At 36.2% G+C, this 26,045-nt stretch overlaps 2 protein-coding genes across 3 annotated transcripts; one reads left to right on the top strand and one right to left on the bottom strand.

Moving 5' to 3' along the window:
- Nucleotides 1-8,156: 8,156 nt before the first annotated feature.
- Nucleotides 8,157-18,777, top strand: LOC110785484 (folylpolyglutamate synthase). 2 transcript variants are annotated; one of them, XM_021989929.2, is made up of 16 exons: nucleotides 8,157-8,466; nucleotides 8,739-8,881; nucleotides 8,992-9,057; nucleotides 9,480-9,589; nucleotides 11,175-11,235; nucleotides 12,521-12,604; nucleotides 12,727-12,783; nucleotides 12,871-12,931; nucleotides 15,317-15,363; nucleotides 15,527-15,604; nucleotides 16,130-16,294; nucleotides 16,386-16,682; nucleotides 17,302-17,380; nucleotides 17,802-17,951; nucleotides 18,048-18,208; nucleotides 18,305-18,777. In XM_021989929.2, the coding sequence occupies exons 1-16, from the start codon at nucleotides 8,457-8,459 to the stop codon at nucleotides 18,362-18,364; spliced, it is 1,629 nt and encodes a 542-aa protein (XP_021845621.1). In that variant the 5' UTR covers nucleotides 8,157-8,456; the 3' UTR covers nucleotides 18,365-18,777. The 2 variants fall into 2 exon arrangements, with proteins under 2 accessions (XP_021845621.1, XP_056696152.1); XM_056840174.1 differs by lacking the exons at nucleotides 18,048-18,208; nucleotides 18,305-18,777 and adding an exon at nucleotides 17,531-17,594 and having other exon boundaries at nucleotides 8,204-8,466; nucleotides 17,802-17,930.
- Nucleotides 18,778-18,870: 93 nt separating this feature from the next.
- LOC110785485 (serine/threonine-protein phosphatase PP1 isozyme 4) lies at nucleotides 18,871-23,886 on the bottom strand. Its single transcript, XM_021989930.2, has 4 exons — nucleotides 23,550-23,886; nucleotides 20,509-21,068; nucleotides 20,199-20,426; nucleotides 18,871-19,181 (listed from the first exon to the last, which is right to left on the bottom strand). Exons 1-3 carry the CDS (start codon nucleotides 23,761-23,763, stop codon nucleotides 20,238-20,240), a joined length of 963 nt encoding a protein of 320 aa, XP_021845622.1. The 5' UTR covers nucleotides 23,764-23,886; the 3' UTR covers nucleotides 18,871-19,181; nucleotides 20,199-20,237.
- Nucleotides 23,887-26,045: the final 2,159 nt, after the last annotated feature.

The raw sequence follows: 26,045 nt of genomic DNA, 5'->3' as shown, positions 1-26,045 counted from the left end.
CTCTAAATAAAAACCAAACAAGATTTGACTAATAATAAAGATTTGGCCTCATAACCTCAAATTGGTCATAAAACATGTTATAACAGATGTAAAGAAAGAATAAATAACGTAACAAAAAAGGCAGAGACTTTAACGTGGTTCACTAACAATGGGTTAGCTACGTCCACAAGCAGAGGGGGGGAAAGTTTTATTGATCTTGAGGATTACAGATTACAGAATATAACTAGGTTATGACCTGGAGAGTTTATATAGTACTCTCTAGACAGATGCGGAAAAGCCCAGAAAATAGGCCCAAAACAGATAACCCTAGTCCAGAATAACAGATACCGAGATCCCCGTTGTAACACCCTAATAATTCCTTGCTTTTATAAAATCATTTTCCAACTTAAAATAAAGGAATTACTAAAGCATTACCGCCACCGTGATAACGGTTAAGGCTATTACCAGAATTACGCAGCGGAAATTAATGTCAACTAACTTTTAAAAACATAATTAATGAAATATTGAGGCCTCCTATAATTTGGAACCACAACGGCCCAAAAATCAAAGTATAAATAGTTCAAACATTTCAAACATAATTAAAGTATAATTAAATAGTTCAAAATACGAAAACATGCAAGTATGCAACTCTCTCGATCATCCCAAGCCACATGATTCCGATCAACCAACCTGCTATATTATTCTACTCCCCATCAATGCAAGTGCAAATGATAGATCATCATAGGGTCATTAAGGCAAAGGTCATGACCAAAACACACAAAGCACGTAGTCAGCAAAAGCTGAGTACTTACAAGAATAGAGTGAATGAAATCAAAACATGCATCACTCACTAAGTACTAACCATCATGCAAAAGCCATGTAATAAATAACAACCAATCATGAATACAAGACTCGACTCTTGACTCGACTCTTGACTCACAATGTAATTAGAATAAGCTTCGAACGGGCCAAAAGAAAGTTCCATAAAGGAAAAGGTGATGGGAGCCAACCATACACCAAATTATAAATAATAAATCCGGGCCATACCGAGTGTCGGGCCATACCGAGTGTAGGGCCATACCGACGGAATTCCTGCGCATAATATAAATGAAACAACGTCTTGTATCATTAGTAGGAGTACGTGTAACACCCTAATAATTCCTTGCTTTTATAAAACCATTTTGCAACTTAAAATAAAGGAATTACTAAAGTATTACCGCCACCGTGATAACGGTTAAGGCTATTACCAGAATTACGCAGCGGAATTTAATGTTAACTAACTTTCAAACCATTATAAATAATATTTATTGAGGCCTCCTACAAGTTGGAACCATAACGGCCCAAAACCAAAGTATTAAAAATCCATAAACTCCAAAACATAATTAAAGTATAATTTGAAATAGTTTCAAAGCACAAAAGAATGCAACTCTTTCAACCATCCCAAGCTACATGATTTCGATCGTACTTTGATCTACCAACCTGCTAAATTAATCTACTCCCCAACAATGCAAGTGCAAGTGGATCATCATAGGGTCATTAAGGCGAAGGCCATGACCAAAAGACACAAAGCACGTAGTCATCAAAAGCTGAGTACTTAGAGTGAAATAAAACTATAGACATGCATCACTCGCTAAAGTACTAATCAACATGCAAAAGCCATTTAATAAATAACAAACGAATCATGAATACAAGACTCGACTCTTGACTCGACTCTTGACTCACAATTTAATTAGAATAAGCTTCGAACGGGCCAAAAGAATATTCCATAAAGGAAGGGTGTTGGGAGCCCACCAAACACCAAATAATAAATAATAATATCGGACCATACCGAGTGTCGGGCCATAACAACGTCTTGTATCATTAGTAGGAGATCAAGCTTTCCGGCAAGTCTCCCCCCATTGTTCATACTCAAGGTATATACGTTCCAAGAGTTTTGAAGCTTGTTCTGGTTGCACTTTACGTTTATTAATATTTTATTAAGGCGAACTCGAGACTCAAACAAACATACATTTAATAAACAACAACCAAAACAGTCTCATTTTAATCCTTTAGGACTTGTGATCAATAAATTCAGACGTAGTGAAATTACTACCAAGTTCCTTCTCACAAAAAGGTGAGATTCCACATCATGCCTATTAACATGAGGGTTGTGCCCTTGCACGACAAATCCTAATTCATTTCATACAAAATATTCCCAACCGAACCCTACATGTGCGGTGGCTTACGTGAGCGAACCCTTCACATGTGGTAAAATAAATAGTGCAACGAGGCACGAATAATTGGCTCAAAAGTATGCTAGACATCCCGTACAATAGCATACAAATAAATAATCCATCCCTTGCATGTGAAACAAACCATACATGCATAAATATTGAACAACATGATTGACAATGAAATCCATACTCACAATAGTCCCAACATGCTTGTTCAACCAACGAATCAATAATTCCAATAATAAATATCCACATGATCGTTCACAAAACCAAATATGAATTCACCAAGTTCACATAATATAATTCACATCAATAACAATCATGTAATGTCCCTTGACAAATAATGTGGTCGCCCTAGACTTGTACGTACCTGGAATTAGGGAAGGCAGCGGGTCCAGGACCCTACCCGGACCCTGTCAGACCCTACCCTAAAATTAGGGTATGGATCTTTATTTTTTAGACCCTATAGGGTAAGGGTAGGGTATGGGCATATGCTGTTTTTTTTAGGGTAGGGTAAGGGTCTTAATTTTTCAGACCCGTACCCTACCCATACCCTACCCGCGGACCCTTAAGACCCATACCCTACCCATACCCTATATTTAGACCCGCTTAAATTTTGTTATTTTTATGTACTTCACTTTTTTTGTTAGATCTTGATGATGAAGTATATGATGATATTGACGATAAATACTACTAAAGTACTGAATGGATACCTATTTATTAAAATTAATGTTGTGTAGTTAAGAATGTGGGATTTTGTAATTTATGAGCTTCGTACTTTAAAATGTATTGTGTTTAAGGAAAGACAAGGATAATTTTTGAAGACTAGCTATTTATTTGTTTTTAAATGCCTTATTAATCGTTGTTCTTGTATTATTTTTGCATATTACATATAATTGAATACAAAAAAGGAAATAAAAGTTATAGTTTTACGCGGACCCGCATAAGACCCTAGACCCTACCCATACCCTGTCGGACCCATAGGGTCCGGGTAAGGGTCTTATAATTTTAGACCCTATAGGGTAAGGGTAGGGTATGGGTATATGTCAAAAAGTTAGGGTCCGGGTCCGGGTATTACTAGACCCTACCCAGACCCTACCCATTGCCATCCCTACCTGGAATACCTAAGTACGGGGACCACTGTGCGAATCACCACTTACTAGAAATCAACTCCTATAAACACAATGGAGAAACTTAATTATTATCCATGCTTACTAAATTTCCAGCAACTTTGTTTAGTTTTAAAACACTTGAATTAATTAGAACTTAAACGTTCATAAATAAAATAATAGTCTCAATCAATCGTTTAAAACCCTAGCATGAAATTAATTTATTTTCATGCATAAAACCATTAAAAATCGACGTTTTAAGTCTCTATAATATTCTGAAAAATATAATTGATTATCATAATTAAATTCATCATCTAATTATGCTAATCAATCACCCATAAGGCTTAGATTAAAACTCTAATCATAGTTTGTAATTAAACCATTAAAACTAATAAAAATTGAAGCTTTAATATATATTTCAAATCTGAAAATTATAATATTTCAATCCAAAACATTCTTCAATAATTCAAACATACAAATCCTCAAAATTCGGTGTTCATAACCGATCCCAGCATTTTAATTAAACAAAACCAATAATATTAATATAATTTAAAATACGGAATTGAAATAGAATAGGTAAGGAAGAAGAGAATTATACCAATCCGGCCTATAGCACGGTACAATCACGAATTGAATGTGATTGGGCAAAAAAAGAATTAACGGAACACAAACAAACACACAACACACACGAAGGGTGTGTTGCGTGTGCGGACAACGAACAAGCAAGCAACGTGGGTGGTGAGGGCTCGGCGCAGCAGGCACGAGAGGAAGGAGAGAGGCGAGTGTGCGAGGGCACCACAACACAGCAACAACACACGGCAACAACATCAACCACAACACGCAAGGTGTGGCTGTGCGGGTAGGTTGCAACGACGATGGCGAGAGAGGGAGTGTGAGGGACAAAGCACGAGCAACGCAGCAAGGGAGTGCTAGGGATGGTGCTCGAAGGAACGGGGTGCAGCAACGAGCAACATCGCTCATGCTGAGTGCTCGGGTGAGGGGCGACGTGCAAGGAGAGAAAGAGAAAAGTGAAATACTGCAGCAGTAATTTAGAATGCTCATAAAAGAAACCATTTTCTGAAAACGAACGGAAATAGGTGAAAAACGGCCAAACATAAGTTCGACGAAAGAAAGAGGAATTTAGGTTAGGGTTTTACTTTTAGGTTTAATGAATAATAGGGAGCGATTTTGAGGGTGAACACCTATATTTATAGGCTTAGGAAACTCAAAGATGGGTTAGGCTTTAGGATTCCCTTACGAGCTTCATAAAACATAAGCTGAGCTTGCTTTAATTTGTTTGGACTTGAACTTGAATTGGGCTAGATTTATTTAAAATCTTTTTACTTTTGAAATCCAATTAATTTCCCAAAATAATAAATTCGTTTTGTAATTAATTAAAATAATAAATATTCTAATTAATTAAAAATGCATTTAAATAATATTTAAATGCGAAATAAATTCTAAAAATTATAAAATGCTTTATAAATATAATAAAATATATTTATAAATACAGAAAAATACGAGGTATTACAGTACGAGCTTTCCGGCAAGACTCCCCTATTGTTCATACTCAAGGTATATACGTTCCAAGAGTTTTGAAGCTTGTTCTGGTTGCACTTTACGTTTATTAATATTTTATTAAAGGTGAACTCAAGACTCAACAATGTACACATATACAATTAATAAACGACAACCAAAACAATCTTATTTTAATGCTTTAGGACTTGTAATCAACCAAACACGACTCTTGTGAAATTACTACCATGTTCCTCCTCACCAAAGTGAGATTCCACATCATGCTCATTAACATGAGGGTTGTGCCCTTGCACGACAAATCCTATTTCATTTCATACAAAATATTCCCAACTGAACCCTACATGTGCGGTGGCTTACGTGAGCTAACCCTTCACATGTGGTAAAATAAATAGTACAACGAAGTACGAATAATTGGCTCAAAGTATGCTAGACATCCCGTACAATAGCATACAAATAAATGATCCATCCCTTGCATGTGAAACAAACCATACGTGCATAAATATTGAACAACATGATTGACAATGAAATCCATACTCATAATAATCTCAACATGCTTGTTCAACAATTCAATAACTCCAATAATATTAATCCACATGATCGTTCACCAAAGCATATATGAATCCACATAATATAATTCACATCATCAACAATCATGTAATGTCATTGACAAAAGTGTGGTCTCCCTAGACTTGTACGTACCTTGAATACCTAAGTGTAGGGGCCACTTTGCAATAACGAGCACTCACATAGAAATCACCTCCTATCATCAAAATAATGAAACTTAAATTATTTCCATGTTCATTAAATTTCCAGAAACTTTATAAAATCTAAAACCTTACTTAAACTTTAGAATTCAATCGTTTTTCAATAATATAAACGTCTCAATTTGCAAAACCAATCCCTAGTACGAAAACATACTTTTTCCGCCTTTAAAATCAATAAAATCAACACTTTAAGCCTTTATTCAAATCTGGAAATATAATTGATTATCATAATTAAAATCATCACCTAATTATGCTAATCAATTGACTCATTAGGTCTAGATTAAAACCCTAACTTGAAAATCCCATTAAAACCAATTTATCATCATAAAAATCAATTCTTTATTAAATAAACGAATCTGAAAATTCATAATTTAATAATTAAAACAAGCCTAATGAATCACAACACGCAAATCCTCAAAGCACGGTGTTCATAACCGATTCCCAGCATTTTAATCATCCAAAACAATATTAATATTATAATTTAAAATGCGGAATTGAAATAGAATAGATAAGGAAGAAGAGAATTATACCAATCCGGCCTATAGCACGGAACAACCACGAATTAGAGTGATTGAGCGAAAAAGAATTGAATAACGAACACGAACAACACACACACACACGTCCGTGTGTGTGCGCGCACAGCAAGGGCGACGAACAAAGGGGCAGCGACATGGCAGCGCGTGCGGGGCTGGCGCAGCGTGCGAGTGAGAGGGGCGAGCAGGGGTGTGCGCTGAGCACACGAGCAAGGGGACGAGCAAGGGTGTGCGCGAGCACACGAGCAACAACAGGGCACAACAGCAACGTAGGGAACGAGTGCGCGCTGCGGCTGCGGGCAAGAGAGGAGAGGCGAGAGAGAGTGTGGGCGAGAGGCGGGCACGAGGGCACGAGGCCGTGCGGTGTGCGGGTGCAGCACGAAGCCTTGAGGGCGTGCGGGCGCTGAGCAAAGAGAGAGAGAGGAGTTGGAGTGAGGGGCAAGCAAAGCAAAAGAGGCTTTATGAAATTTTAGGGGTTCATTTAATGATGAGGAGTCCTATTTATAGGCTCCCTATTCTCAATGGGCTAGGCTTAGGAAAAATAGAACTGGGCTTAGGGAATTAAATGATTGAGCTGGCATATGACTTGAATTAAATTCTTTTGATTGGGCTCGTTTAATAAAACGAATTGTACTTTTCATTTAAAACCCGAAACCTTTGAAATCACTTGCAACCCATTTAATTTTCCGACTCAAGAATTAAATTCGTTTCGTAATTAATTAAAATAATAAATATTCTAATTAATTAAAATACATTTAAATATTATTTAAATGCGAATTAATTTTCAAAAATCGTAAAATGCTTTATAAATATAATAAAATATATTTATAAATATTATAAAAATACGAGGTATTACACCCGTGCTGGGGCGTTGCAGTAAGGGGCTTGACCGATTCAAGGCATTATCTAACAAAACAAACTTCACTAGCTAAGAGCTTTTTACAGGTGAGAGATTCCCTTATTATTCCCCCTATCACCTCCAAAACGTTTGCCGTACCCTATGATTAGAGATGGCCAGTGGTACGGATTTGACCCAGCCCATCCTGACAACCCATAGTGGGTCACGTGGGTCGGACTCATTTATGACCCATGACACTACCAGCCCAACCAGTATATTTTTTGATGTGTTGTGGGTCGAATTTTTTCAACACAACCCATTTCGACCCTCCCCATCAGACCCGACACAACCTACCACGGCACACCCGACACACCCAACCCAACACACGGACCCACCCAACCCGACACACAAGCCCAACCCACCAAAGCCATCATAATTTAAACAATTTTATATGTTTGAAATGTTAATAAATTCTATTTTTTTTTGTGTAACACCCGATTCGCCTTTAGGGCTAATCCGGATTTGGGGCGAGTTCTGAGTGGATAGGTTCCATTCCCCTACCAATTGTTGTTGCGGGGATCAAACACGGGGTTCTCCCTACTAAGTTCAACCTCAATCACCACTGAACCAACAAGCAATTGGTAATTCTAATTTTATTGTGTAAATATACATTAATCATATTTATGTGAGTATGTGATTGGTAATTCTAATTTTATTGTGTAAATATACATTAATCACATTTATGTGAGTATGTGATTGGTAATTCTAATTTTATTGTGTAAATATACATTAATCACATTTATGTGAGTATGTGATTAACATAAAAATTACTTAATTTAAGTTCATACAAAATTTGTAATTTTTTAACACTTAAGTAATCGTTTAAACCCACGTGACCCACATCAGTTCCTAATCCCACCAAACCCATTTGACCCCATCGGAATCACATCTATCGTAACCCACTAAACCCATCGGACCCACACAACCACCTCGACCCATCATGTATTGTGTCCATTTTTCCCCACACAACCCACGATTCGACCCACCCTAGTTTAACTAAGGCGGATCGTGTGTCAATTTTATCCCCTATCCAATCCCACCCAACCCGCCATATTGACCATCTCTACCTATGATTAATAGACCCAACATAAAATTAGTGAATTACCCTAAAATGGAGCTACAAACTCCAGATTAAGATCTCGTTGGAGCAAAATTGAAGATGTCAGATAATATTGCGCCCACCTTCAATGGAATAAAGGGACACTTTTCAACAATTCAAAGCACCAAAAGTTTTGTCGTTTAATGAAAACAAATCTGCGGTGAAAGAGAGAAAGAACGAAACTTGGGTAGGCTTGCGGCAGCCACTCCTGGTGCTCACTTCTTTATCTACGGACTATCTTCCTTTCTCTCTCTTCACCAACCTCCATTCACTCTTTCCCGTCTCACTTCCCTCCCCCCTCTTGCCTAAGCTTCATTCATTCATCATGTCAGCAGGTAACAATTTTTTTAATAAAATGATGTACTTTTCATATCAATTCTTGTAAATTCCGGGTGATAATATTTCTGCAGAAAATGTACATTGGAGTATAGAATTGAGTAAATTTCATCCGGGTTTCTTCCAAATGCAGTCTTAGGATGTATTTCCGTATTATTTTATTTAATAATGCATTGGAGTATAGGGATACAATAAACCATCTGGGTTTCTTCCGAAATGCAATATTTGATTCAATTTGTACAAATTCAATGAATTTTAATTTAATTTGTAGAGGGTGGTGATGGATTGGCGAATCCTAAGCCGTCGCCGTATGAGGAGGCAATGAGTGCGCTGTCTTCATTGATAACCACCAGAACTCGTGCCGAGAAGAGCAATAGTGGAGATCGCTTTGATTTGCTTTTCGACTACGTCAAGGTTATACTTATGTTATTATGCATTATTTTCTGTTTCATTCTGTCTCAAATTAATTGATTGTTTGGACTATTAGATAATTAGGTGTATTGGTTTTGGGTGGATTTTTGCAGATATTGGAGTTGGAAGAACCAATTTCTAAGTTGAAGGTTATTCATGTGGCTGGCACAAAAGGAAAGGTATAATATTTCCTTCAGTGTTGAATTATTATGTCCGTGCCATACGAAAACATTGTAACTAATTTGAAACGGAGGGAGTATTTCTTTAGTAATATTGCATTTGTGATTCGTTGAGGCTATTGAATGGTATAACAATTGTCTTGATGCGGTCTGCATTTTAGTCAGCTGTAGGATTAGTGATCTTACTGTGTACACTCAATACCCATGCACACATTGAAATTGTGTTACAGGTCACCTTCTTAACGAATAGACAATGTTCAGAAAGGGCAATATATTCTATTAGTGCATTGTCCAGTGTCAAGTGATGGTGAAGCCACACATACGAATTCGGCACTCTTATGAACTACCATTAGAGGAGAAACTATGAATTAGCGGTGTTATGGATATTATATGATGTTTCTTTTGACTGTCTGTTTGCACAGGGTTCGACATGTGTTTTTACAGAGTCCATATTACGCAATTGTGGCTTCCACACGGGGCTATTTACATCTCCACACTTAATGGACGTCCGGGAAAGATTTCTATTAGATGGGTGAGTTATAACATGAAGGTTCTTTATTGTAATCACATTAATTTTAAGTTTGTAACAATGTTTATAATTGAGTCATCCTGTACATTTTAATGTTACCCTGTGACATACCGACATGAAAAGCATGAGGACAACCGTTGCCTTCTATTACAAAATCCAGCTTTTATTTTGCATGCAAAAACTTTTATGTTTCGAGTTTTATTATATCTGTCGTGGCTTATTATAATAATTATTTTTTAATTCCATGTGTATATTTTTTTTTGAGTTAGTGATATTCTCATTCAGTCACTGGTCAGTTAAACATGCCTTAGTTTGTGTCAGCTGTTAATTATCATCCTTATTTTTCATGAGGGTTCATGAGTGTGGAGTGCAACTGTATACGAGGCTTTTAGGGATTTTGAGGGCCTGGAAAGTGAGATATTGAGAGATTAACTTCTAAGTTGATTAATTGCCTAAATGACACTGTATAAGTATGAAGAAGGTGAGAGATTTTTGTTGTTCATTTCAGTCTTTTTATAGTGTTTAAGAACTCACGTGGGTTCTGACAAGTCTTGGTTGTTCTTTTCTTAGCTTGTGTCTATGGTGGGTTAACTTCTATTTGATACGACCTTAGTAGTTACAGAGGTAGTGGAAAAGGTTTTAACTATGAAGGTGAACAGGATTTAATTTATAGGCTTGGCATGTCATTAATAACTTAGTTTGGAGAGAAGGTTGTGGTGATCATTTTGTGGGGCTAGCTATGGATGTAAGTTTGAGGCAAGGGAATCCCTATCATGCTGACTTTGGTGGTTGACGTAAAATAAATGTACAAGTGGAGGCCAGATTATTCCTGTAAATCTTCTTACACCGATTCTATGCCCCTGTCCCGATATGACTTCCTTAGAAGTCTAAGGCTCCCTTGAGGTTGAAATTCTTAATACTGAGTATCACCTCGATAAGGCTCCACATTTGTTGGAGGTAATGGACCAGAAGACTCTTTCCTTGGGGCCCATGTCTTATGTGCCTGAATTTGAAGCGAAGTAATGAGACAAGTTCACATTTGTTTATTCTTGGCCTTTTGGCTACAAAAATGGAATAGGTAACAATGAGGTAGAAGGTTAACTTTTGGTTATCCTTGTTTCAGTGATCAGTCATTTGATGGATAATATGTTGGTCTGGGTTGGATACTTGGATTAGGAAAAATGTGGTGCTATGCTCTTTCAGCCAATATTTGGTGTATTTTCTCTGAGAGAATTAGTATATCATCTCAGCTATTTCACAACCAGAATTGTGTATAGTGTGGTTACTGGCACGGGTGGTCTATTGGCTTCTTTTTAGGCACGTGTTACTGGAAATCTAGGGAACGACCACTGTCATAATATGGATTGTGAAATGCATGATTCTTTGTTAAAATTGACACCATCTCCTTTTCTACTCATATTTTCCTCTTAATTTTCTTGTGAAAGAACAGTTCTATCATCTTACTCATTAAAAGGAGGGTTTTAGGGGGGTGGGGCTGGGTACTGGGGACCTGGGCCCTGGGGTGTTATTTTTACTTGTAATTTAAGCAGTACTTAATTCACTAATGAGGCATTTATCTCTTTTGCAGTGCCGATATATGTCAAGAAAAGTTTTTGGCGTACTTCTGGTGGTGTTATGATAGGCTAAAGGTATCTTTCTATTCTTCTATGGAATTCATCGTGCCTCCTCTTACATGGTTCCTCCTTTTTCTGTATGTAAAATGGTCATTAGTTTCGTATTCATTTATCTTCTTCTTTTATTACTTTAAATTAGTAACCTCTGCTTGTTTAAATTTCTTAGTACTTATTAACGTGTCACACGTAGGCATAAGCTCTGTTACTAATGGTAATTAGGCAAACTTGCCGCAATCCCATTTATAATTAGGTGAGAATATATAATTTTATTTGTGTGTAACTCAACTTGTATCACCTTATCTTCTCATGTGCCTCTTTTTGCTTTCGTAATTTTAGGCTTCTGTCTTTGCCTTGTATGTTTCTTATTTTGGGGAACCAGACATCAGCTTTAGGACATGTAAATGTTTTGATTTTCACATAAAAATACCCATGGAAGATGTCTGAAATGGAGATGAGGTAATGATTTGTAGATAGGAAGTTCAGGGTGATCAAAATTCAGGTTGATGTGCAACCTAATATTGAAAATGCAAAAGTATTTTCTCTGAGAAACCACAAGTCATAACGATGTTGATATGAGGAGCTCATATTTAGCCTATGGACAGATGTCATGAGTGAAATATGCTTCCTTTTACAAATTGTTCTACAACAATCAATGCTTTTGGAGAGATATTTGTAGAACTATCGTTCCCCGAGGTTAACAAATTTATTTTCACTGTGTGCTAGAACTAAATATCATCATATGCTAAAGAACAACTTATCTGAGAAATTCCTGTTTCTAAGTCGCTCCTTTAGAATATCAGGACTTCACTGTTTATGTATAGTTACTCTAGTGAAAATGTATAAAGAATTTTTTTTCCCGGGGGATGGGGGTTGCTGTCGGTAGTTTTCTTAGTCCTCCAGTCCTCCTGATATTCATCATTACATATGTTGCATAGTTCCTTGTACAAAATGCTTGGTTGTGTGCAAAGGGTAAGATCTTGATTTTTTGACTGCCTTACAATGTTCTTATGAACATGATCTTCCATTCTTGTGTGGTAATGGCCATTATAGGCACATATACACAACTCTTTGACTATTGGATAATAATAGCAAAATTAAAATACCTCATTGAACTTCTTACTTGCATAATATTTATTGTGAAAAAACATATAGTCATTGCATATAGGATCATGGTTCATTTGGAGGTAAGGCCATTTAGGTCAGACTCTCCTGGTCTCTCTGAGGACGGGAGTGTTTTTGGATGCGTTGGAGTCATGATGGTGTGTTATCTCTTCACTCTTGATGCAGTTTCTTTTTACAGGAAAAAACCACCGATGACATACCAATGCCTACATATTTTCGTTTCTTAGCGCTACTTGCATTCAAGATATTTTCTGCAGAGCAGGTTGGTCATGACATCTAATCTTTATCTCTTTTAATTGCTTCTTCTGGCAATGCTATCTTGATTTTGATTTTTTGGTAGATGATAAACTGAACATTGCTTAAATTACAAGCTGAATTTTGCAGGTCGATGTAGCTATCATGGAGGTAGGATTGGGAGGAAAGTTTGATGCAACAAATGTGGTGCGTTTTATGTTCCATTTATCGCATGTAGTATGTTGGTGTGGCAGACTACCACCGATTTTGATCACATGTGCTCTAATTTTTCAGGTACAGGCACCAATTGTTTGCGGTATATCTTCACTCGGGTATGATCACATGGAAATTCTAGGTCAGTGTTAAAATTTCCCTTTTTTAAAACAATTAATACTCTAGATGAAACTTACTGTATTAAAATTGTCCCAAACTGCTCATGCTGAAGGGTAAAATTTTATAGCAGCTGTTAGTGTTTCTTCCCCCCCCCTCCTCCTCTAGTGTGATCTATTCTCAATATTTCTCTTCTTGGGCGTGATTCTTACTGGTTAATCACTTGAGGCATCTAGCCAGAATGCTTTTGAGTGTTCCCCTTGTTGACTACACTTGTCAATACTTTGTTTAATTTAAAGGCAGATAATTTGCTTAACTTAACAATCTATCTTCTGCTGGTAATAGTTCTCTATAAATGAGAAAATAAAACTGTACCACTGTTGGCCATTCGTACCTTAGCTACATGATCTGTTATTAGTGAAATTTGAGTCTTTCTGGTTCAACTGGGATAAATTATGCTGTAGATCTTAGGTGAATTTGGATTTTTTTGAATGGGGAATTTTCTTAAGGAAAAATTGATTCTAATAATACAACCTTTGGACGGTCTGCTGAAAATAGTCCCACTTTGAGTTAGTACAACCTTTGGACGGTCTGCTGAAAACAGTCCCAAGTTAACTAGGAATAATACAACCTTTTAGGGATATCTTCTTTAAACAGTCCATTACGACCAGTGACCAGCAATATAGGTTAGCCTATCTGATGTGGCATATTTCCCCCATTTATTAGGTTATTGGTCCACTATTCTTTTTCATAATCTTATTCCTTTTCCCTGCTTCATCCTCCTCTCCTTCTCTGTCCTTTCACTTTCATTCAGGATCTCTGTTTCCTCCCAATTTTCTTTCTCCTAATATTTGTTTCTCTTTTTCTGCCACTGAATCCTTCTCTACCCCCTTCTTCACTTTCCTCCCAAAGCAATTTGCAAAAAAAAAAAAAAAATCCTCCCAAAGCAACAAATCAATTATTGGGAAAATTAGAGGGGTTAACACTGTTGTTAAACTCCCGATCTGGAGCTTACAATCCTGTGATTCAACTATCTAAAAGTGCGTGAATGTGTCACCTGTCCGGATCTTAGGTAAGATCTTACAATCCTACCTGGATAAAATTTTGTAGTGGTAGGATCTTAATACGATCCATCGATCTAATCCAACATACAGTGGTATTTTAAGATTAAAAAAATAATTTTTACAATTTCTATTACTAAATAATTCATATTCACATATCATTGTAAGTATTAGCTTTATGTGAGCTTTTTACGGTTTCTATTACTAAATAATTCATATTCACATATCATTATAAGCTTTATGTAAGCAAGAAAAACCTTCCAGTACGTAAAATATATTATTTTCTATTGCATTGGATCGACATAAATACTATGTTATTTTCTATTGAATTGGATCGACATAAATACTATTTCCACTATTTAGTAGGATCTTACGATTCTACTATCCGATTCTACCCCATCACCGATCCTAGGTATGATTGAGATCCTGACATCCTTGGGAGTTAACATGACTCAATCATAACACCGTATTTTAGGATAGATCAACGAAATTCATGGGATTAAACGATGAGAAGAGTTAGAGGTAGTAATGGGATGGTAAAGGAGGAGGAAATGATGATTGCGAAGCCGAGGCGAAATTTTGGTCTTCTTGAAGACGAATTCTGGTTATTTGTATAGAAATTTGAAGGTAGTTGAAGTTTGTTCAAGAAATGGGAGAATTGGTTGAATTTTGTGGGAAAACCTGGGTTTCTTGGAGAGTCATAGCATTACAGAGATGATATGGTTACAGAAGAAGTGGTGGTGGTGGTTCGAGGTAGGAAATGAAAGTGCTGGGAAATTAAGAACTCGTGCATCACAATCTACCAACACCTTGCTGTCGTGGGGATCAGCATTTACCTGCTGTTGTTTTAATGAATTTGCATGGTATAGCTGTCTAGCAAGGTTTTCAGGATCTCAATCCTACCTTGGATCAATGATGGGGTAGGATTGGATCGTAGAATAGCAAGATCGTACTAAATAATGGAAATAGTATTTATGTTGATACAATGCAGTATAAAATTATGTATTTCACATAATATTAATACTTAAAGGTTTTCTTGCTCACATAAAGCTAATACTTATAATGATATGTGAATGTAAATTATTTAGTAATAGAAATTGTAAAAAATAATTTTCTAATCTTAAAATACCATTGTATGTTGGATTGGATCGTTAGATCGTATTAAGATCCTACCACTACAAAGTTTTATCCAGGTAGGATCGTAAGATCCTACAAACATTAAGATCATATCTAAGACCCGGATCGAGAATTTATCAACCATGGTCACTAGTTATCATCCTTGTTATCATTGTTCGTCATTTTAAATTTTTTCCTTTTCATATAAAGTCTTTCTTGTATCTTTGTTGTAGGAAACACTCTAGGGCTGATTGCTGGAGAAAAGGCTGGCATTTTCAAGGTGTTCTATATGAACCATATGTTTCTTCTCTATCTGAAACTAGACATGTTTGTTTCAGTTTTAGGCTATTTGATTTGAGACGATATTTTCTAAGTCTCTTTATTTATCTGGCGGGAGGAGGAAAACCAAGGCTTTTCTTTTGTAACTTTGAGCTTTGTTGCAGCAAGGTATTCCTGCTTTTACTGTGCCACAGCCTGAGGAAGCAATGCCTGTACTTGAAGAGAATGCTTCGAAATTGAATGTGAGTTAGACTTTGACTTAATGTTGGTGGAAATTTCATTCTTTTGTTTGTTTTTGGTCAATTTTGAGTATCCCATAAGGCTTGACATGTTGTCAGAATGCACAAAATGCAATTTGAAACACCTTCTGAGAAATTGGTACTTTACTACTACCTTTGTGGAAAGCAGTCTGCAAATCCTATTCTTTTTGTTTCTTCCGTTTAGGGATAGGGAAGACTATGCGTTTGTGAATCACCATTTGGTGTTATTAAACTTGGTGAAGTCATTTTAAGAAGTTGGTGTCACTACAGAACAATCAACTTTTTATTTTATCTCTTGGTGATGAAAACAATTACTACATATCAGTGGAGGTTCATATAAACTGCATATTTACTGGAATCTTTTGTAATTTCTTAATGAGTTCATTATACCATTTATCTTTGAAGCAAGTTACTGCATCTTGTGCTTGTCAAGTGTCAATTATAAGGCAGGAGATGTTTTGGTTGTTTAGAAAATGTGGGTGATTGATCAGCAAAAACTTATTGCAGGTAAATCTTCAAGTAGCATCACCATTAGACCCTAACATGCTAAATGGCGCGCACCTTGGTCTAGATGGTGAGCATCAATTTGTAAATGCTGGTCTTGCTGTGGCCTTGTGCTCTACTTGGCTTCAAAGGACTGGACACGTTGATGTTCCCTACCATATAAACACTGTATGTCTTTTTTAATCATGGATATACTACTGGTTGTTTCCTCCTTTAAAACTTGGTCATTCTTAAAATTGTGTGTGTGTTTGTGGATCAGAGCTCCTTGCCCGAGCAGTTCATCAAAGGGCTGACAACCGCTAGTCTACAGGGAAGAGCCCAAATTGTCCCTGATCAATATATCAGCTCTGAAGGTCCTGAAGATTTGGTATTCTATATGGATGGAGCCCATAGTCCGGAGAGCATGGAAGTTTGTGGTAGATGGTTTTCCCATGTTATCAAAGAGGATGAGAAGCTAGTGAGCTATGCGGAGCATCAACCTTCTGATAATTCAAGCATGTCTTTTGAAATGGCACGTGGCTTTCACAATTCAACTACAAGGAAAAGCTCAACTCAGGTAATGGGTGTATGTTCACATTCTTTAGTTGTGCAGTTTAGATGAAAATGAAAAATGGAAGTTGGACATAAACTTGTTTTGCTATGATTAAAGCCATCCAGAAGTTATTGCTGAACCTGCAAGAGATGATGTAGTTCAGGTTGCTAATTCTATGACCCCCCCACCCACCCCCAACAAGGCCACAATATACACAAATCTAGTATTATGTACTACCTCCGTTTCGCAATACATGTATCATTTCCCATTTGGACACTATTCATCAATCAACTTTGATACACTTTCTTTCGCCATTATATATGAAAAAACATAGTCAAATGAGTTTTGTTAAATTTGTATCAATGCGAGGATTTCAAATATCAACTTTTTTATAATTTTTACTTATACGAATTTAGAGATATTAATGTCCATAGAAACGTGTTGGAATACGTGCAAAAAGAAATGTTGCATGTATTGTGGAACGGAGGTAGTATTCATCTTAATCTAAAAAAACGAAGAAGTCAAATCAAAGAAAAGAAGTAAACATGAAATTCAAAAACATACAAAGTAATTGATACTTTTGATATTTTATGCATGCCAAGTGAAATATTGAAAAACTAATTTGCTATTGATGAACATGCAGATACTGCTCTTTAATTGTATGTCTGTAAGGGATCCCCAGTTGCTTCTACCGCGTTTAGTGAAAGCTTGCGCAAGTCATGGTAATAGTTTGAGCAAGTCTTTTATCAATTTAGTTGCTTATGTATATTACCTAGCTTGTGTGGTATGCGAAACTGCACGATCCATGTTCTAACATGCTGACTGCTGAGAGTTAATTTTGCGTGCTATACTACCTGATTGGATAATCCTAGAAGAAACAGGGGAAAGTACTGGAATTATCATTTACGCTCTTTACATCGTTCTGAGTTGATGAAGGTGACCTCCCTAAATATGTTAAATGTTTTCTCCAGTGATTTGTTAGGAAGTATTGTGATATTTTATTGTGAATTCAAGATGTTGTACTAATTAGCTGAATGCCTTTTAATTATCGCGTTATTTACGTTTAGAATGTTTGCCAAGCAACTTTTGGTGTTGAAAGATATTTCCTGTGGTTGAACCATGAAATTTTGTTATGATGAGCAGGAGTGCAATTTAAACAGGCGCTGTTCGTCCCAAATGTATCAGTGTACAACAAGGTCATTAGTAACGTGCCACAACCGTCAACACGAGTTGATTTATCGTGGCAGTTAACACTCCAGAGAGTATGGGAAAGTCTTGTTAATGCGGATAAAGGTATGATCACTCACTCATTCACCCCTCAAATCAGAAATCATGCAAACCAAAAAAAGTTTGATGAGTGTTTATGTATGTGAATCTTTTCAACTTTAGGTGGGTACACGAAGGACTCAGGCCTCAGTCCTGATGAAGCACAGGATGAAACAGAGAAGGGTATTATCAGTAGCACAAATAGTAAAGTCTTTCCAACACTTCCCTTGGCCATTAAATGGCTCAGAGACAACGCCCGGCAAAATCAGTCAGTCCGTGTTCAGGTAAAGCAAGCAACTTTTTCTTCTTTTGTAGCAGTCTTCTAAATTACTTGCTCGATCACAACTTTTAACTACTATGAGTTTGTTAAATTATTTCAGGTCCTTGTAACGGGTTCCCTGCATTTGATTGGGGACGTTTTGAGATTGATAAGGAAATAAAACACCTGATGACTTGACTTTCCTTGCATTTGTATCGACTGGAGTCAGGTGTTTTATGAAAAAGCCATCAAAGATACTGCGGAGCGAGCTCATATACTTTATAGTCCTTGGCCAATCTTCATAAATTGTCACACTTGATTATTGTAGACGGGTAAAGATAGAGGTAGCAAGAGAAGACTTCCATTTGATGCCCAGTTTTCCCACAAATTGCTTGATGCAAAGTCATTTTGTTTGAAACTGAGTACATCCAACCAAACCATTTCTGGGGGTTTTAGGTTAGCATTAAGGGTTCGCACTTAGCTGGTTTTCCATTTGTTTTGTTATGCTCTTGTTTATGTTCTATTATTTCCGTTGGTGTAATTTTGATGTTTCATTGAAATCTATTAAAGATACAAAGTGCAACTCGTACACAATCTCACACATTTTTTTTGGTACTGTATTTCTGGGAGTCTGAATGTTGTCTTCGGTCCAAATTAATGGAGTTGGAATGTATAAAGTACTCCAGATTGTATCCAAGTAGATGTGGCAGATGCTCAATTGCAAAGGAAGCTTATACATAGATTTTTCTACAATTCCATTAGTGTATACAAAATCATAGCGGCTGTTTAAGTCAGTCTCAAACAACCAATACTGATATATTTTGAAATTTCAGAACAAGACCTAACCACTATGACATTGCAAACAAGAATAAAATCCACTGCATACTTCTCTAACTAAACTCGTTGCACAGCGATATCAAACTGCCAATTTGCAGCTTGCTTCTACTTGATAACCACCAAGTCTATTACTTCAGTCTTCATGTAATTTCTCCCATCAACTAAAAGGCAGAGGAAGACAATTAGCAAAGTGATAGAATTTGGAAACATAAATATACTAGCTCAGTAGCTGTTGCCTCACTTGCCTGTTGCACCCGATTAAAAAATTATACCGATGATAATAACAAGCCAAATTCAATCATGAAAATAAAGATCAATAATTTATTACCATGACTATAAAATTATACCGATGATAATAACAAGCCAGATTTATTCTTCTCTTCTCCAACTATAAAATTGGAAGAACATACAAGGACAGGACAAAGAACTTCAATAATAATTAGTTTTCTCAACTGTACGATAAATGTGACAAGTTATACTTGCTACTAGATTCAAAGATCAAGCAGAGGAAAACCCTTTATAAAACAGCTTTATCATAAAGAGAGGGAGAATTGGCTATATGTTAGGAACAAAGTGTTCACTTCTCAAGCATTAAATCTCAGCTCCTAAGAAAAGGCTAAGAAAAATAGATATTAGAATACTATTATGCAGAAACAACCGTGGTACTAGGCTATGCACCCACACCTATGAGAATAAAGAAACACCAACACTAACATGGAACTAGCTTAAAATCTCTTTTTCCTCTAGCACATAATCCTGAATTCATGATTCTCACCACTAACGTCTTCTTTGTACCTATTTAAAGATTATGATTCCTAATTACTTTCCACCAAGATATTAAGATCTCAGTTTTAACTATAGTCTGAACTCTCAACCATCAGAACTTTAAATCCGTTTAATATGCACTTGGTACTTTTCTTCGTGATCAATCAATCAATTTCACCAAGCACTTAGCACTTGGTATTTTGGCAACAAGCACAAAGGAAATCAACACATAGACAATAAGCTACGGTATGGCCAACAGATTAGCACCCAAAATTTTGGAATAGTAGCAAGGCAAAAGAGAAATAAAGGAAATCCACTAATATAAATTTGTAAATCTCAGGTATAATCAGTGAATATACAGTATAAGTAAAAAATAACAAGGCAGTATGAAAATGAGGTTTAAAATCACCTACCTATCTTCTCAGACCAAAGGTTCCATAATTATGCAGAAATCACATTTTTGTCGACATCAAAAATTTATTTTTCTTCTCTGCTGGCTTGAGAATCTGAAACGAGCACATCAGGTTCTCATCGACACTCATCATTGCTCCAGCATTATCAAATTCACCACAGTAGTTAGGGGCAGAGAATATAGTAACCAGCTGCCTATCCGCAAAAAATTCATAACCATCCTCTACCACCTAAAACAAGTAAAAGTTTTCAGAAAAACAGAGCATCTTAACTCCAAAAAGAAAGTCTAAGTACCAAAAAAAGGCAGATAACCTGATGTGCACGGCAGACCAGGTCCAAATCATGCTTCGTCAAGAATTCTGACACCTTATCGTCACCAAAAGTGTAAGATACCCCTCTATCATTCATCGCCCATCCCTTATCATCATGACCAGGATCTGCCCAGAGCAGATCACAAAGCAGGCCGGTATCAGGTACAGCGGTAGGGCGAGGTAAGCTTCTAATTTGGTCCATGTTCTGAAGGTCTGGAGAAAGTCCACCATGCATACACAATATTTTATCATCTATTAAAGCAGAAACAGGAAGACAATTGAAGCAATCTGTAAAGGTCTTCCAAAGTCTAACATTAAACCGTCTCTTGCATTCATCATAAAATCCATATATCCGATTAATGGAAGCACACTCATGATTTCCTCTAAGAAGGAAAAAGTTCTCGGGATACTTTATCTTGTAGGCAAGAAGAAGACATATTGTCTCAACACTTTGTCTGCCACGATCAACATAGTCCCCCAGAAATAGATAATTTGCTTGAGGGGGGAAACCACCATACTCAAAAAGCCTTAACAAATCGCTGTACTGCCCATGAATATCACCTGAAAAACCAAAAATTAGGCCTTTGCGAAGAAACTAGTTTTTAAAGAAAACCAGATGAATTCAAGTACACCAGACAAGAAGCGCTCTTCCACATAAATTGCCATAACAAAGGCAAAATATCCTAATTTGTAACAGAAGAATATGGCAGTTTAGTCTGAAAATCTAAAATGCAGTAAAGTTAACTCAAAAGAACAAGAGCCTAATTCCACATTAATCAGAGATCATATAACGTTGCACTATTTTGATTCTATTTTTTTTCTGCAATCTTACCTAATATCCTACTCCACCCCCCCCCCCCCCCCAATCCTCCACCAAAAAAAAAGTTCACAAGATACTACTTCAGGCTCTATCAATTATTTTTTTAAGTAATTACTAACAGCTGACAGCAAAGAAGCATCTAAAGCACATAAGCTCAAATACACCAGCTGGCCTACTTAAGTATAAAACCTTTCCAGAATACTATGTGATCTACCATCAGTAAAAAAAAAATAAAAAAAAATGAAAATCCTCTCTTGCCATCCACCCACCTCTACTGTGTCAAAACGAAGGCAATGCAAAAATAAAAGTAGAAACTTTTTTGCCACGTATTTCTTGAATAACTCCCTACTCCTAAATAACTTAAATGAGTGAGAGCATTAAAAGCCCATTGCCAGGTTTCATCTCAAACAAAGGAATGTAATACAGCTTTTAGCTTCTCGTTTAGCGGAAAAGGACATCATGAATGACACTCCCAAAAGGGAGTCCAGATGCTTCTCCTTAAAGATATACTACACTACCACTCATTATTGTCTCCAAATTGGAAAGGTTATGGGTAACTCCTACGAAAATGTAATTCCAATACAACCAAAGAAGTATTCACCCAATCACAAGGTAAAAGTGGAGTTGAAGTGGAAACACGTCTGATAATCAAGCATGAGACACAATGACAATACCCACAAACTCCAAGGTTCAATCAACTATTGAACTATGAAAATATCAACTTCAATTTACAACTTATAATTTACGCAAACTGTATTTCGAAGAAAAGAACCAAACATAGAAGTACCAGTGTGCCTAAAAGTTATAAGTGGAGCATGAAAATAATAGAATTTGGTAAAAGAATATATTATCAGATATGCTCTTGACAACACCTTCAGATATACCAGCAACCAATCACCTCAAAAACACAAAACAATAAGCCAAATCATACGCTTGAATCTTATCCATCCTAACCAAGTCTAGTTCGAAGAACACTAACATGGAACCAATTCTAGTATTGTCCAACACTAACGATCAAGGAAAACCAATCTTAGACTGATAAGGTTACATCTACAATATTTTGTAAACCTTCTACAGCTCCAACTCATTTTACATAGGATCCTTTTCCCACTTAAAACATGCTAATGTTATCCTTCCACACCAAGTCTGTGGCCGAGAAAGGTAAGTATACATTGAAAAATGACACATATAGAGTTAAGAAGTTCAAAGCAATCATACATTATATAGAGCATACAATGCCAAACACTGCCACATGCTTCTCTTTTACATGAACTGCACAAAACCTTTCAAGTCTCATCACATTCCCACTATCTAAAAATGAACATCCTCCCTTCGATTTTGGTATGTCCAACTTCATTGCTCTATTTGTTAATAATTTCATAATTTAATCAATCACTCTTACGTCTTACCACAATGCCACTACACAGTTGAATCCTGCCCATCAATTACATTCCTTAACAAATTTGCAAAGTCTAACATTACATTATGCAATCCTAAACAATTGCAGTTTGGAACATCCCCAATGAAATCTGATATCCGAGGTGCCAGATCACTTTAAGTTCCAAACAGAATTGTTTCCAGTACAGAGAAAAAAATCCAAGCAACTAACACGGAAAAAAAAGTTACAACTTGCCTCGCAAATTCTGTTTTACAATATTCATGTTCTAAAGAAAGAGAAAATACATTGCGTAGGATACATAAGAAACAGGCAATAGAGCTAAAAAAAGACTTTTCCATCTAACATTTGGGCATTTCGCTGTGTTACAATGAGCATGAACAGTCACCTTGACTAAGAACTTGAGCAGTCTTTGAACACGAAATCGTCCAAAATCATAAAAATACTGCAAATATCGTATTTGTCCAACAAACAACTTCCTTTCCTAATTCTAATCATCTTAACACACAAACAAACCCCTCCACCATGAACCTCCATCCCGCATTTTCTCAGTGAACCTTGCCCGTCTTCTTATCTTACGGATGCCACAAACCCAATGCAGTTCTTCCATCAAGAAATCCAACAATACACCCAAATGTCAAATACAAAGAACATAAACAGCACAATATCATTTCAGCATAAACAACACACACAAAAAACATCAAATGTATCCACTAATTCACATCATAATTTAAAATACTCAAAAAGGAACATAATAATCCTAACATTACTAAAAGAACTTGAAATACCATACAAAAATATCAGGGGGGGGGGGGGGGGGGAATACCGCAAATCTTGATGGGTGCTTGAAGTTCGAGAAGATTAGGTTGCTGAAGGAAGATTTCACGAGCAGCAACGCAAAGCTGACGGATCTCCGTCTCCGATAATTGCACCTGTTTGCCCGGACGAGCAAGGCGAACCTCCAAAAGGCGTCTAATAATGTCGTCTAATACTGCTGGGTCAATTCCTCCCTGAACTATACTTCCACCTTGCGTCGCCATTTTTAAAGAAAAAATGGATTTAGAGCTTTTTGTAGAAATCGATTGAGGAACCGAAACCCTAGAAATTTGAAAGAAAGACTGGTTGATGAGGCGTGATAGGTTGATAATAACTATCGATGAGGATGATAGTTGAGTATATTTGAATATTTGATTAATAGATTTTAACCCGTGCGATACACGAATTCTATTAAATTGTTACAATGAAATAAATTTCATATATGTATTAACTGATGTATTTTATATATTACATTAGATTGCACCAAAAAGAAAAAAAATATATATTATATTAGATTAGTGTTTGATTTTGGATTGAATTTTATTTTAGATTTATTGTTTTAATTATTAGAGTAGTTGAGTTGGATGGAGTTGTATATACGTAATATTAGTAATTAATTGATAAAAATATCTACGTGTTACATAATTATTTACCTACGTGGCACTCGACTTTTTGAATTCATAAATAATTTTGAAATCTTATTTTTCATTAGCCAAAACCATTAGATTTCCTACGTGACGCTCTAATATTGGATTGAATTTTATTTTAGATTTATTTTTTAATTATTAGAGTGTTTGATTTGAATGGAGTTGTATATATTAGTAACTAGATTTTAGCCCGTGCAATGCACGAATTCTATTAAATTGCTAAGTTAAAATAAAACTCTTATGTATATATAACAACTGTTGTGTTTTATATATTATATTAGATTAGTTTTTTATTTTGGATTAAGTTTCATTTTATATTTATTTTTTAATTATTAGAGTGTTTAATTTTGGATGAAGTTGAAACGAGTTGAAAAGTCAAAACAGGACTAATATTGAGTTGAAACGAGTTGAAAAGTCGAAAGAGGACTAATATTCTCTTTTGCAATGGCCAATTCCTTTACAATAGAGACATCTTGATGTGGATTTGACCTGCTTTGTCTTATTTTTGGGAACTGGCTCAGAATTGCCCTTGGACTTTCCACTTCTCTTGAAAGGTCTCCCTTTAGCCTTGAGTAAACTTACCTTTGGCTTCACTTTCGAGTACTATTTCAACATTTTTAACAAGCCGAATAAACTCACCAATTGTTTCTTCTCTTGGTTCACTCATATAGAATAGCTTGAAGTGTTTAAATCCATCCTAAAGAGAGTTGAGTAAGATGGAGACAACCATCCTTTCGCTTATTGGTGAACCTAACAGACTAAAGTGTTCAAACAATGATAACATGTAGTTCACATGATCTCTAAGTGGTTTACCAACTCTTTGCCTAGAGCGAAGGACTTGAGCATGTGTTTCTTGGACTTCAAGCCTGAAACATTTGTTATGAAGATTAACCTTTAGCCCTTTCATTGATTGAATCAATTCATGGACATTTAGGTCTCTTTCTTCTGTGCTTCTACGACAGATATCCCTTAGATGCCCGAGAAGCATATATGGTTCGTAAGCTACAAACCTTCTAGGCCAATCACTAGGGATGTTGCTCAGCATGAGACTCATGACCTTTTTGAGATCCGCTTCCCAGACGGCATGTCTTTCAGGAGTCATGTCTCTTGCATAGGAGCTTGGCATGGAGTAGAACAGTGCATACTCAATGCCATTGAGTTTTAGCACTTCCATCAGTTTCCTTTCGCATTCAAGAAAATTTGTTAAGTTCAACTTGACCATAAGTTCAGAACCCTTGATGATGTTTAGATTGTTGTTGTTTGCCATAATTAAAACTGCAATTGAAAAGAATAAACAAATAAATAACTATTCATAAATGCTCTTAATAAACTTAAATTCAGGCAATCATGCATAATTCGAAATTTATTAATAATTTTATTCTAGTTTATGTGTTCCGATGTGAATAAAATGAATCTAAGATCCTCAAAATCATTGAAGAATTAAGCACATTATTTGTTCGACTTAATTCTAAAACATTTTAGGTAAGCAAATCCGTTGCTAATTGTCTAGAAACTATTCTTGGTTGATAGGTACGTCTAAGAACTTATTAGGAAAACCTATCCCATTTGCCAACATAAAAAGACTCTTTACTTATACCGTTGAGTTCAACCAAAATCAACATGTAGTCACAACTAATGTGTACCTTACCCCTTTGAATCAATAACTAACACCTCGCTATGGCGGAAAACTATTACTAGTTGATTTAAAGGTGAGAATAAGTGTTATTTTGGAATGACACCTTATAACTCAATTTTACATTTTGGAACTTAAAGCTTTTACTATGTTGGTTAGATTTTAAGTGAACTGAAATCCTTAATCATGCAACATAATCAAGATTTGAATCTCATGCATAATATCA

This window comes from Spinacia oleracea, chromosome 1, assembly GCF_020520425.1.
Source record: "Spinacia oleracea cultivar Varoflay chromosome 1, BTI_SOV_V1, whole genome shotgun sequence".
NCBI classification, from domain to species: domain Eukaryota; kingdom Viridiplantae; phylum Streptophyta; class Magnoliopsida; order Caryophyllales; family Amaranthaceae; genus Spinacia; species Spinacia oleracea.
The sequence above is the reverse complement of the archived record's forward strand: the minus strand, read 5'-3'. Positions and strand labels throughout refer to the sequence as shown.

Bases quoted from the DNA above. Each gene is read 5' to 3' on its own strand.
- LOC110785484 (XM_021989929.2), top strand. The intron at 12,605-12,726 runs GTTGGTCATGAC...TGAATTTTGCAG, and splicing joins AGATATTTTCTGCAGAGCAG to GTCGATGTAGCTATCATGGA. The intron at 12,932-15,316 runs GTCAGTGTTAAA...TCTTTGTTGTAG, and splicing joins TGATCACATGGAAATTCTAG to GAAACACTCTAGGGCTGATT.
- LOC110785485 (XM_021989930.2), bottom strand. From the start codon at position 23,763: ATGGCGACGCAAGGTGGAAGTATAGTTCAGGGAGGAATTGACCCAGCA. The intron at 21,069-23,549 runs GTATTCCCCCCC...TTGGTTTTTCAG, and splicing joins AGCACCCATCAAGATTTGCG to GTGATATTCATGGGCAGTAC. The intron at 20,427-20,508 runs GTTATCTGCCTT...TACTTGTTTTAG, and splicing joins TGGTCTGCCGTGCACATCAG to GTGGTAGAGGATGGTTATGA.